This window comes from Dipteris shenzhenensis, chromosome 22, assembly GCF_047967505.1.
Source record: "Dipteris shenzhenensis isolate YYH24624 ecotype China chromosome 22, Dip_SZ_1.0, whole genome shotgun sequence".
Taxonomy (NCBI): Eukaryota; Viridiplantae; Streptophyta; class Polypodiopsida; order Gleicheniales; family Dipteridaceae; genus Dipteris; species Dipteris shenzhenensis.
Genome location: NC_141617.1, coordinates 2,331,854 through 2,344,374, shown reverse-complemented (window position 1 = coordinate 2,344,374; position 12,521 = coordinate 2,331,854). Strand labels below are relative to the sequence as shown.

The window sequence follows — 12,521 nt, the reverse complement described above, 5'->3', positions numbered from 1 at the left end:
TGAGGCAGTCAGGCACCGCGAGAGGCTTCTTCGATCACAGAGACACGAGCAGACTTCTTCCTTGGCAGATCCATCCCAGAGCTCCATCACGGAGTTCTTCCTACCAGATCACACGGACCCCCATGGGACGAGACCTCAACATGATCGTGACCCAGAGCCAACGACTCGATAGCTCAGACAGAGGACTGATGGGCAGATTACACTTAGGGATATCCCCTTCCTAGCCTGGCCAACAGTGGTTATTGTAGCCCTTGTTCGGCGAAGAGTTATGACCAAGAGACATCACAGGGCCACACCCGTGAGTGGTCGAGAGCACTCTATCGCCGCCTTCATGCCTCCATTGCCTTAGCCACCCTGATGCCCTAATGATGTTGACGATGTTGATGATGAGGAGGAGGATGAGATTGATATGTAGTCAACTATTGACATGACTATGTTGTACTTAGTACTTAGTACTACCTTTTGCAGTTTCTGCATTTTGCATTGGTGTGGATGCTCAATTTAGTAGCTCCACCCGCACAGTTTGTTTGAACCAGAATTTTCAGTCTCATAGACACATGGGTCTTCCGAAGACTTTACTAAACTTTCTTTCTTTCTTTCTCTCACGTAGGAATGAAAGAAAGAATTTACAGAATGAATGAATTATTTAAAACATAAGAAACTAAATGAACCTTTTATTTTCAGCTTATGTTCAATCATTGTAAACATGCCTAAAGCCAACACACCATAGATAAAAGACTTCATATCTAAGATTGTGCGAACTTTCTTCATATTTTTCTTGGATTATACCTCTTGCGTATAATCCAAGAAAAATAAGTAGCTGATTTTTAAAAAATAGCCCATAATAAGTATATGAAAAGCAACAAAGAGAGAATCTACTTGGGGTCAATGGCAAGCCTACTCTAAGAAAGAAGATCTTGCCCATATGCTGACAGAAAACAATAAACCATCTGTCCAAGCAGAAACCCAGTTGCCAGAAGTGTCTACATTGGTAAAGGTGAGTCTTGATCTTAGTGAATCAGCACAGCAGCTATGGGACCATGAATATCAGTGTGAGACCCAGAAGGAAGATGATGCCAGTACAAGCACGTACATCTGCCCAGTTTTGTGGACTCGTGATATGGCATTTCCAGTGTCCTACAGAGACTAACCCCAGCCAGCCTTGAGAAGGATTGTCCCAGGCCGGTCCATCAAGGCAGGGGGCTCAGCCAACTCCAGCCCTCCCTCCACACATCAATAAGGACCCCTTGCTGTCCCATCCATACAACATAAAAGGGGCAGTTCATCCATATTCACACCAGCAGCAGGGACGCACAGAAAGCAAGGTGGTCAGAAGGAGAAACACAACTTATATGCCCTTTCATCGAGGCATCTACAGCAAATAGACCTTCAAGGAGGGGGCCAGTTGGACCCAATACCCTTTCTTCTCCTCTCTCCCTACACTCTCATCTTTTGTATGGTTCATCGTCTAGCTTCTGCCTTAGAGAATGTTAGCATCTGTGATTAAGTGAAGCAGGACTTCACATGCTATTAACAGTGGCATCAGAACAAGCTACTAAAGCTGAGGAAGAGATGACCAAAAAGATCATCTGGATAAAAGAGGTCTGTAAATTGGACTTCTTTAGAAAGTGAATGGGCATTCTGTTGCCATTTCATTTGTCCTTTGCCATGCCCGGAGGTCCCTTCCATCACAGAAACTTAATCATTGAACTGTGAAATCTCAGGATTTTAGTATACTCTCCAGGTCGGTTCTTCACCGTATTTCAAGCAGCCCTGGCAGAGCTAATTACACTCAGGTGTGCACCTTGAAATCCAACAACAAAGATCTCATCCTAACAAAGGAACAAGGTGTATGCGCCTGCACCACCAAGCGACAGTAGTTGGCTGCAGATGTATTTCCACTTGCACTAGCAAGGTCTACAAAGATCTTTATGCTGTGCTCCCATTTAAGTGGTAATCCACTCACCTCATTCAGACATATTGTAGATGGCATTGGACTCTCCATTAAAGATAGTAACAAATACACTAGGATCATGAATATCTAGTTAAACTAATGGGTCTCAAACTGTCTTCGATTTTCCCACCCACAGATGCAAGATGCTCTGCTATCTCCGTTGATCTTGTGAGATCAATATTAACACCCTTAAAATTATTTGAGGGCATGCCCACATGTCTCTTTAGCACTCATTGCAATCACAACACACATAACATGATGATAATTTAGCTACAAGGAAATGGTACAACATACACCATCCTTGGTTTGCCAATCATTTTGTCTTGTTGGTTCTATATCAGGCAGTTTTTGTTTCCTTAACAACTTTTTGTTCGTCGAAAAGAGGAGGAGCTACTGAACATTTTGTTTAGTAACAACTCTAAGGACTTCTGGCGGAGATTTCTAGAAGGACGGTCCCCTCCGCCACTCATTGACACCCAGATCTGGTTTGATTATGCACGCACACTTTATGACATCCCAAATCAGCCAGTCCCTAGCCTCTCACACATGCCTCGTCCCACATCCTGCACCCTCTTCACTAGAGGAGGGGTAAAGGATGCTGTAATGAAACTTCATAATGGCCGAGCGAAGGATCATGAGGGACTATGTACTGAGTTCATTGCATATGGGATTAACCTCCTAGCCCCGATCTTAGCAAAGCTTTTTAATGAAGCGGTTTGTTTGGGATTTCCACACACTTGCACCATTAACACTATCTCACCCATCCACAAGGCAGGGGATCCCATTAGCCCGGAGAACTACAGGACCATTATGATTGGACATGTCATGTCCAAGATTTATGCATCAGTACTTGACTCCGAGGTTAGCAGACTTGCAGAGTGTCGAGGACTCAGAGCAACAGGATAGGCCGAATTCCGGCGTGATCATGGAATTCGGGTAGGATCCGGGTGGACAAACGAGATCATGAGTACCATCGGGGTCAAACAAGGGTGTCCTTTGTCGCCTACCTTGTTTGGCCTCTACATTGGCGAGCTTGAGACAGTGATGCAGACACAGGGGGGTGTAGGTTGCTCTCTTGCAGGCACGTTGATCCAGATTTTGCTCTATGCAGATGACATGGCTCTCTTGTCTTCCTCAGCAGAGGGGCTTCAGAGACACCTAGACGCACTACAATCCTTTTGTGAGTCTCATGATTTGAAGGTCAACCTGGGTAAAACCAACGTCATGATCTTCAATAGATCTCGAGCCATCATGCGTCAGGACCAGTTCACATTCGCGGGGTCATCTGTTGAGATAGTTTCATCATACACTTATCTTGGGGTTACCTTCTCCGGACCGAGCTTCACTATGAGACCCGCGATGCAGGCACGCTTGAGTTGAGGGTATGCCTCATTGGCCAGGCTAGAGAGGTAGTGCTTCCGCTCACACTTTCAGGATCCACGCACCAAGGGGTTGCTTTTTGACTCCTTGGCTCGCCCAGCGAGGATGTACGGCAGTCCTTGTTGGGGACCAGACTTGTCGAATACAGAGTGGGCCCGTGTGGAGCGGCTACAGGTTCTCATGCTATCACGGATGACTCGTGGTAAGTCATCCGTTCCTCACCAGATCATTCAGGCTGAGTTTGGGTCACCCCCTTTACAGCTAGATGCTGCATTTCAGGTCATCACATATCTATACCGAGTTAGGGAATATGGGGATTATACCTCGGGACGTAGCAGGCTACCATGGATAGCTTTATCCTCTTCTATGGCACTTGCAGCAGGAGGAGATCAGAGGTGCTGGTATGCACGTACAGAGAGATGGTTTGAGCGACTGGGGCTCCACATGGATAGACTACCTCCCTTCCAGTATTGCATGGATGCTCCGTTCTCTCCCCTCTTATCACACGAGGTCAACCAGGTTATCCGTGAGGATCTACTACAGCTACACACTTTTCGGACCTAGTTGGAACCGAGTGAACTCCCAGTGAAGGATAGCTTCTACAGAGATCACTTCTTACATATCACAGCGGAGGGTTTCATTGACCCACCAGGATACACACAGATTCACCTACCCCACTCCATGAGGATCTCTCTTGGGCAGTTCCGGGTCTCTTCACACAGACTTCGCATCGAGAGCGGCAAAGCAGAGCGACTACCCAGGGAGCGGCGCATATGCACACTATGTGACATACAGGAGGTTGAGACAGAGCAGCATTTCATCTTCAGGTGTCCTATGTACTATGAGATCCGAGGACGTTTCCACTGCCTCTTCAGAGATAGTTATGGGATTTTAGCCCATTTCCTCTCCTACCCAGACCAGTGGTGTTTGGCAGGTTTCATTCATGAGGCACTTAGACACCGCGAGAGGATACTCCGAGCACGGAGATAGGAGCAGACTTCTTCCTCGGTTGATCCCTCTCAGAGCTCTATCACGGAACTCTTTCAGCTAGATCACATGGATCCCAACGAGACGAGGCCTCGACATGATCGTGACGCGGAACCCGTGACCCGACAGCTCAGACAGAGGGTCGACACACATATCACACTTGCAAACATCCCCTCCTTGTTTAGAGTTGGAGCCCGACCGACGGGGGTCACAGTAGCCCTGATTAGACGTAGAGCTACGACCAAGAGACGTGCCAGGACCGCACCTCTGAGTGGCCGACAGCACTCTATTGCCGACTTCATGCCTCCACTGCCTCATCCATCCTGATATCTTGCTCTTGCTGGGGATGATGATGATGATGATATTGATGATGATGCTGAGATTGATATATAGTCGACCACAGACGTCACTATGTTGTACTTAGGACTTAGTACTGCCACTCTGCATTTTTGGCATTTTGCATTTTGCATTGGTATGGACACTCGTTTAGTAGCTCCACTACCACAGCTCGTTGTATCAGGATTTTCACAGTCTCATAGACCCATCGGTCTTCCGAAGACTTTAATAAACTTTCTTTCTTTCTTTCTTTCTTTCTGGGACCATCAGCTCAGATTTCCAATGCTCATAGTTCTCTCCATCCTTGCAGCTTTTTTGTGACCAAACGCTACCAAATGATTATTCAAAGTGAATTTCCAAGCTCGTACTTTGATCCAAATCCTGTATTCTGAACGAAAGCTCATAGGATCGAAGGGGCAGACTCGTCTGATATATTGCCACTTGCTAGTGTTTCCACCAACGATGCATAAGCAGCTTCGATGGCTGGTTTAGAAACCCATACGGGGCAGGATCAGATAGTACTCACAGGACACCAAAGCTGGGACGGCTGGTAGATGATTAGCCTTCTGCATTATGAGAACTTGCTGCCCACCCCGCACCCATCAATATACTGCAGTGTGCCCCCTAGATATTATAGGCTGTGAGTCTCTGACTAGGTGGAAGGACTGAGTCCTAGATATCCAAGCAGGTGATGCTCATGACCATCTATCCTATAGGCTAGAGAGACCATCAGTATGGGAAAAGTGTGCCAGCCCTCTGCCAATCAAGCTGCCATCCCTAGACTGAAGTAGGGACGGTACGTCACATCCTGATCACCATCCTGAAGGAGCACAAGTACATCCTCTAAGCTCTTGGACAAGTCCAAAGGCAAGAAGCTACCACCTCAAGGTCCCTAGCATCACAACAATGGCAAGCCCCATCTTCCTCCATGAGCTCACAGCCACAAGAAATAGAACATCCTCCTCGAGTGGAGATTAGTCCATGGGCGGGTAGGCCCAAAAGCTAGAAAGGACCTCATGCCACACTTGTTGCTCTAGACCAGAGGCACGACAGAAAGGTGTACCAGTGACATTTGTCTAACGCAGGCCCATAGCTAGGAGACCACACACACCAAGCATCGCAAGCGCTCTATGATGGGTATTATGCCACCGTAGCCTTATACATCACCAGGACATCCGTGGACTTTATCCCGCCGCCAACACCCACAGCACCACCGCAACGATCCCATACCATAGCTTCCATCCTCTCCATGGGCTTAAGTATTTTATGTACTAGTCTTTCTATTTTTATGTTGCACTTGTCTTGGGTGTAGATGACCGCTTAGAGGGTCTTACCATTCAGCTCATTGTATACATTTTTTTCAGTCTCATTGACCCTTCAGTCTTTTTGTAAACTTTCTTTCTTTCTTTCTTTCTTTCTTTCTAGCCAGTGCCTCAAGTTCCTTCGTTGTCCCTTCCATGCTCCCTCTTAAAGCCCTGCCTAGGCTTCTTTGAGTTCTTCCTTGCCAAGCCCAGACTCGGCCTCGTTGTTTCAACTTCTAGGACTCAAGCAAGCGAGCCACTACCGCGTGAGTTCTAGCGCCTGGGCCCTCGAACTACACGCAGGTACTAGAGGATTACCCTCTAGCCTTGGAGATTTTGATACAAATCTTGCAGCTCCTAAAGGGGGAACACATTGGAGTGGTGGGTAGGTCCACACCATCATGGGGATTCAACTTTGCAGCTATAGGAGACCAGCAAGGGACTCCAGTTTTGTTCGACCTCATGTTGAATGTCCATATGATGGCCCTTCAATACCCATACTGCAACTATCACAATCCACATTTATGTATATGGAAGGCCCATTGCCAAATGTTCTCCAGCACTTCTATACACCACACATGCGGGACCTCAGACAGAACAATTGAATAAATCGACTTCACATGTAGATTTGAACACTTAGAAACACTAAGAACAGCAGCTCATGTATGCATACAACACGAAGTCATTACCCTTGTTTCAATCCATAAGCTGGTACAAATGGTATGAACATGCATGAAACAAGAAATAGCACAGCAATTCACCACCTTTTTCACCTCATAAACTGGTACAAATGGTATGAATAAGCACAATGAATGAGAAAGAGAACAGCAGCGCATAATCACCTCAAAATAGTAGCATACAATAGTACAATCGGCCGCTCGTTAATGAGAGAGTGCAGGATTAAGTTGTCCACTCATAAGGAGGCATGATGAGTGGAACTCCCAGTTAAGGGCAGACTAGATGGCAAATTACCCTCAGGTTAGGCTTTATAATGGGCCGCCTCTTAATGGAAAAACGTTTATCAGCTCAAAAAGGGAGTATCAATAGTGCGCCTCCAACTAATTAACCTTGAGTTCAGGCTGTATAATGGGCTGACCCTTAACGAAAAAAACAGAATTAAGTACTCAGCTCAAAAGGAGCCATGATTAGTGCACCTCCCAAATAAGGCAGGCTAGAAGACAACTTATCCCTGGATTTGGCTGTAGCTCGAGGAAGAGCATTCAAATAGACATCAATCCTGGAAGATGCATTCGAAACCTGCAAGAGACTTCCTCTTGCATAGATGTGGGTGCTTGGAGGACCATACCATATAGTATCTCTAGAGAGCTACTATATGGCATGCTCCTCCACGCCTTCAAATAGACATCAATCCTGGAAGATGCATTCAAAACCTGCAAAAGACTTCCTCATGCATGGATGTGGGTGCTTGGAGGACCATGCCATATAGAAGCTCTAGAGAAAGAAAGAAAGAAAGAAAGAAAGAAAGTTTATTAAAGTCTTCGGAAGGCCGATGGGTCTATGAGACTGTGAAAATCCTGATACAACGAGCTATGGTAGTGGAGCTACTAAACGAGCGTCCATACCAATGCAAAATGCAAAATGCCAAAAATGCCAAAATGCAGGATGGCAGTGCTAAGTCCTAAGTACAACATAGTCATGTCGATGGTCGACTATATATATCAATCTCAGCATCATCATCAATATCATCATCATCCCCGACAACAGCAAGATATCATGATGGATGAGGCAGTGGAGGCATGAAGTCGGCAATAGAGTGCTGTCGGCCACTCAGAGGTGCGGTCCTGGCATGTCTCTTGGTTGTAGCTCTGCGTCTAACCAGGGCTACTGTGACCCCCGTTGGTCGGGCTCCGACTCTAAACAAGGAGGCGATGCCTCCAAGTGTGATCTGTGTCTTGACCCTCTGTCTGAGTTGTCAGGTCACAGACTCGGGTCACGGTCATGTCGAGGCCTCGTCTCGTTGGGGTCCACGTGATCTAGCTAAAAGAACTCCGTGATAGAGCTCTGAGAGGGATCAACCAAGGAAGAAGTCTACTCCTGTCCCCGTGCTCGAAGTATCCTCTCGCAATTCTAAGTGCCTCATGAATGAAACCTGCCAAGCACCACTGGTCTGGGTAGGAGAGGAAATGGGCTCAAATCCCATACCTATCTCTGAAGAGGCAGTGGAAACATCCTCGGATCTCATAGTACATAGGACACCTAAAGATGATATGCTCCTCTGTCTCAACCTCCCGTATGTCACATAGTGTGCATATGCGCCGCTCCCTGGGTAGTCGCTCTGCTTTGCCGCTCTCGATGCGAAGTCTATGTGAAGAGACCCGGAACTGCCCAAGAGAGATCCGCATCGAGTGGGGTAGGTGAATCTGTGTGTATCCTGGTGGGTCAATGAAACCCTCCGCTATGATATGTAAGAAGTGATCTCTGTAGAAGCCATGCTTCACTGGGAGTTCACTCGGTTCCAACTAGGTCCGAAAAGTGTGTAGCTATAGGAGATCCTCACGGATAACCTGGTTGACCTCATGTGATAAGAGGGGAGAGAACGGAGCATCCATGCTATACTGGAAGGGAGGTAGTCTATCCATGTGGAGCCCCAGTCGCTCAAACCATCTCTCTGTACGTGCATACCAGCACCTCTGATCTCCTCCTGCTGCAAGTGCCATAGAAGAGGATAAAGCTATCCATGGTAGCCTGCTACGTCCCGAGGTATAATCCCCATATTCCCTAACTCGATACAGATATGTGATGACCTGAAATGCAGCATCTAGCTGTAAAGGGGGTGACCCAAACTCAGCCTGAATGATCTGGTGAGGAACGGATGACTTACCATGGATCATCCGTGATAGCATGAGAACCTGTAGCCGCTCCACACAGGCCCACTCTGTATCCGACAAGTCTCGCCCCGAACAAGGACTGCCGTACATCCCCGCTGGGCGAGCCAAGGAGTCAAAAAGCAACCCCTTGGTGCGTGGATCCTGAAAGTGTGTGCGGAAGGACTACCTCTCTAGCCTGGCCAATGAGGCATACCCTCTACTCAAGCGTGCCTGCATCGCGGGTCTCACAGTGAAGCTCGGTCCGGAGAAGATAACCCCAAGATAAGTGTATGATGAAACTATCTCAATAGATGACCCCGCAAATGTGAACTACTCTTGACGCATGATGGCTCGAGATGTATTGAAGATCATGACCTTGGTTTTACCCAGGTTGACCTTCAAATCATGAGACTCACAAAAGGACTGTAGTGCGTCTAGGTGTCTCTGAAGCCCCTTTGCTGAGGAAGACAAGAGAGCCACGTCATCTGCATAGAGCAAAATCTTGAGTAGCGTGCCCGCAAGAGAGCAACCTACACCCCCCTGTGTTTGCATCACTGTCTCAAGCTCGCCAATGTAGAGGCCAAACAAGGTAGGTGACAAAGGACACCCTTGTTTGACCCCAATGGTACTCATGATCTCGTCTGTCCACCCGGATCCTACCCGAACTCTACTAGAAACTCTCTTGTAAAGTGCCATGACAGCCCAAATGATCTCCTAGTCACAACCCAAGTCCTGTAGGCATCGTATGAGGCGGGCTCTCGGGACCGTGTCAAATGCCTTGCGAAAATCCACAAAGCAACAATAAACCCTATGCTTCCCTGACCTCGCCTTCTTGATGATACATCTAAGCGTCAGAATGTGGTCCATGGTTCCATGATCACGCCGGAATCCGGCCTGTCCTGCTGTTCTGAGTCCTTGACACTCTGCAAGTCTGCTAACCTCGGAGTCAAGTACTAATGCATAAATCTTGGACATGACATGTCCAATCATAATGGTCCTGTAGTTCTCTGGGCTCAAGGTACAGCATGGATGAGCAGCCACTTGAGGGAAATTGAGGGATTGTACAGAAGTGTTCCACTTTGCTGACACAGTCGATTGACACATGGTAGCAAGAAAGAAGATATCCAAAGTTGAAAAAGAAGGTCCATTGGACAGGCTTGAAAACCGACAAGAGACCCAATCGCAGAAGACACCAAATTGAAGAGAAGCCATTAGCATTGTGTTCCTCACACTCTTTTGTATGGTTTCTTTGTTTGCTTTCCAACTGCTCAGTTTTGTTTTCCCATAAGATTGCTACAGCCTTTGTGCTAAGATTTGTGTGAACGTTAGGATGCCTCATGAGACCTTTACTCATGCAACACCTCTAGAAAGTCTCATTGAAAGGGAGAGGAGAATGTTAGAAACCAACGCAACATTTTTCATTTGATTCTACTGACTAGGAGTTCGTCATTGGCTTTGGAATCACTACTAATTGTTTGTACCCTATATAAGAGTGAGAACACTGCTCTAGAGGTCAGTTTAGGGTTTCCATTAGAGATTCCACTAGTTTGTGGCACTTGCTCACATCTTCTCGGAGTGCTTGCCTCCTTTTACCTGTACATCACTGTCTATCCAGATAGATGTTAGTCACTTAAGTCATGGTTCTACTGGTCACTACTCATTACGACAAATAGGTCACCTTGAGAATTTCCACAAGGGTTCACTGTGGTTTGGGTATCAACATTAACTTCAAGGTTTTAGCCCTACATTGGGCTCGTTATGTATTTAAATCTTTATCGGGTGCTTCCCTCCTTACCACTATACATCAGTTGCATCAATTTTTTTGACAACATCTGAGTCTCTCTTCTTTTCAGAAGATGGTTAGCTTGGCACATCTCTCTGCATCAAGAATGAATCTATGTATGATCACCATTAGCACATTTGACTACTTTATAGCACAAAAAAATTCCTCATAAAGAAAAATGGAAATCAAACCCCAGGTATTATACATATTGTTTGATATAGCCAACATATGAACTCTTGCACTAACCTCACTAAAAGAAACAATCCATAAAAAAGAGAGATACCGAGAGTATAGCTCAATCATTGCTATGCCATATGAAACAAAAAGTCAAAAATATTAATATAATGCTTACCCTATCAAGTCCGCTGAAAGCACAGCCTTTAGGAGCTCCGAACGTGATGGCAGAGTCCGATATATTTCTGAAGATGGAAATGGTGTGTGGAGAAACCAACCCACTTTCATCTTACTATCCCGTTCCTTCAAGCATTTTGGAAGAAACATTAGGTGATAATCATGGCACCAGACCACATCACCCTCTTTATAGATTTTATGTATGACATCTGCAAACTTGCTGTTAGCCCTCTTATATGCCTCAAACTGGTCTTCCAAACTGCGAGTAGCAGAAAGGCGGTCTTCTTGTGGCAGCCCAAGGTAATGAAAAAGTGGCCAAAGCACGTTATTGCAATATCCATTGTAGTATTGATGTACTGTTTCCTCATCAAGAAATACTGGGACACACCGCTGGTACAGATACAAAAAGGGACATCAGGAACATTAGGCTATAAACATTAAAATATGGTGCAATCAAAAGGCATAACTGTTTACATCTTTGTACTTCAAGTTGCCATTGCAAGGGTAAAGCTACTGTAGCTCCTAGAGGCAGTCAATTCAAGGCCTTGTTAAATTTTTATTTAACCACATACCTGAAGATCCTTCTTGTTAGTATTCAAAATTTAAAAGCTGAACATTAATAATTTTAATGACACTCGAGGACACTTAAGCTTATTTATATACAAGGTACAATGTCAAATGGCTTAATGCACAAAAAGCTTGTAAGGATAGTCGAATAACAAGCTAGAATAACAAGCTACTAAGGATATTCTATAGGGCTGTTCTGTATAGCAAAGAAGAATGTATCTTGGCATAGCTTCACACAGGCTACAAGTGGACACAGGACAAACAGAGGGCATCCCACGCAAGAGACGGATTTGCACTTTATGTGATGGTGCCTCCTTCAAACCATAGAGGGCCTTTTCAAGCCAGCATACCTTAGTTTCAAAACCCGCAATTTCAAGAGTGGCATAGACCTCTTCCATTAAATCCCCGTTAAGGAAAGCAGTCTTAATGTAGATCTAATGGACATCCCAATGCATGTGTGATACAAGAGCAATAACACAACGAAGGGTCATAATGTGTGAAGTGGGAGCAAATGTCTCCTCAAAGTCAATGCCATGTTATTGGGCATAGCCTTTTGCACCAAGGCGGGCTTTGTAGCAGTCAACACTACCATCAACTTTTCGCTTCAATTTGTAGACCCACTTAGTGGTCCTTATTATAGAGCAGTTCCTCATTACAAGAAGTAGCAATGAAAGCAACATGAAGAAAATTGCCCTTCCTTTGTTTTTGTGCATCTCTAGTGCGAGCAGCCAAGGGCTCAGCTTGCTTGCTGTCCCATAGAGTATTCAAGGGCCACCTTGGAACTTCTTCTACTGTCTAATGACAACCTATTGTCTTTAGTGCAAGCAGCCAAGGGCTCAGCTTGCTTGCTGTCCCATAGAGTATTCAAGGGCCACCTTGGAACTTCTTCTGCTGTCTAATGACAACCTGCTTCTCGTTAATTGCATGATCATCTAGTGGCTGCAAATCAGGTTGAACATGGGCAATAGAAGGCAGCTGTGAACTTCTAGAAGCATTTGGAATCGTACCCTACAAAGTGTCAACTGAATCTGTGA

The 12,521-nt window shown here is 45.8% G+C and overlaps 1 protein-coding gene across 2 annotated transcripts in view; it reads right to left on the bottom strand.

Moving 5' to 3' along the window:
• LOC147887616 (alpha,alpha-trehalose-phosphate synthase [UDP-forming] 1-like) overlaps positions 1-12,521 on the bottom strand; it is a 266,990-nt gene that overhangs the window by 159,606 nt on the left and 94,863 nt on the right. For both annotated transcript variants that reach the window (XM_087393097.1, XM_087393098.1), the window contains exon 3: positions 10,922-11,310. In XM_087393097.1, the coding sequence (XP_087249223.1) occupies positions 10,922-11,310 (389 nt within the window). The remainder of the gene's footprint in view (positions 1-10,921; positions 11,311-12,521) is intronic.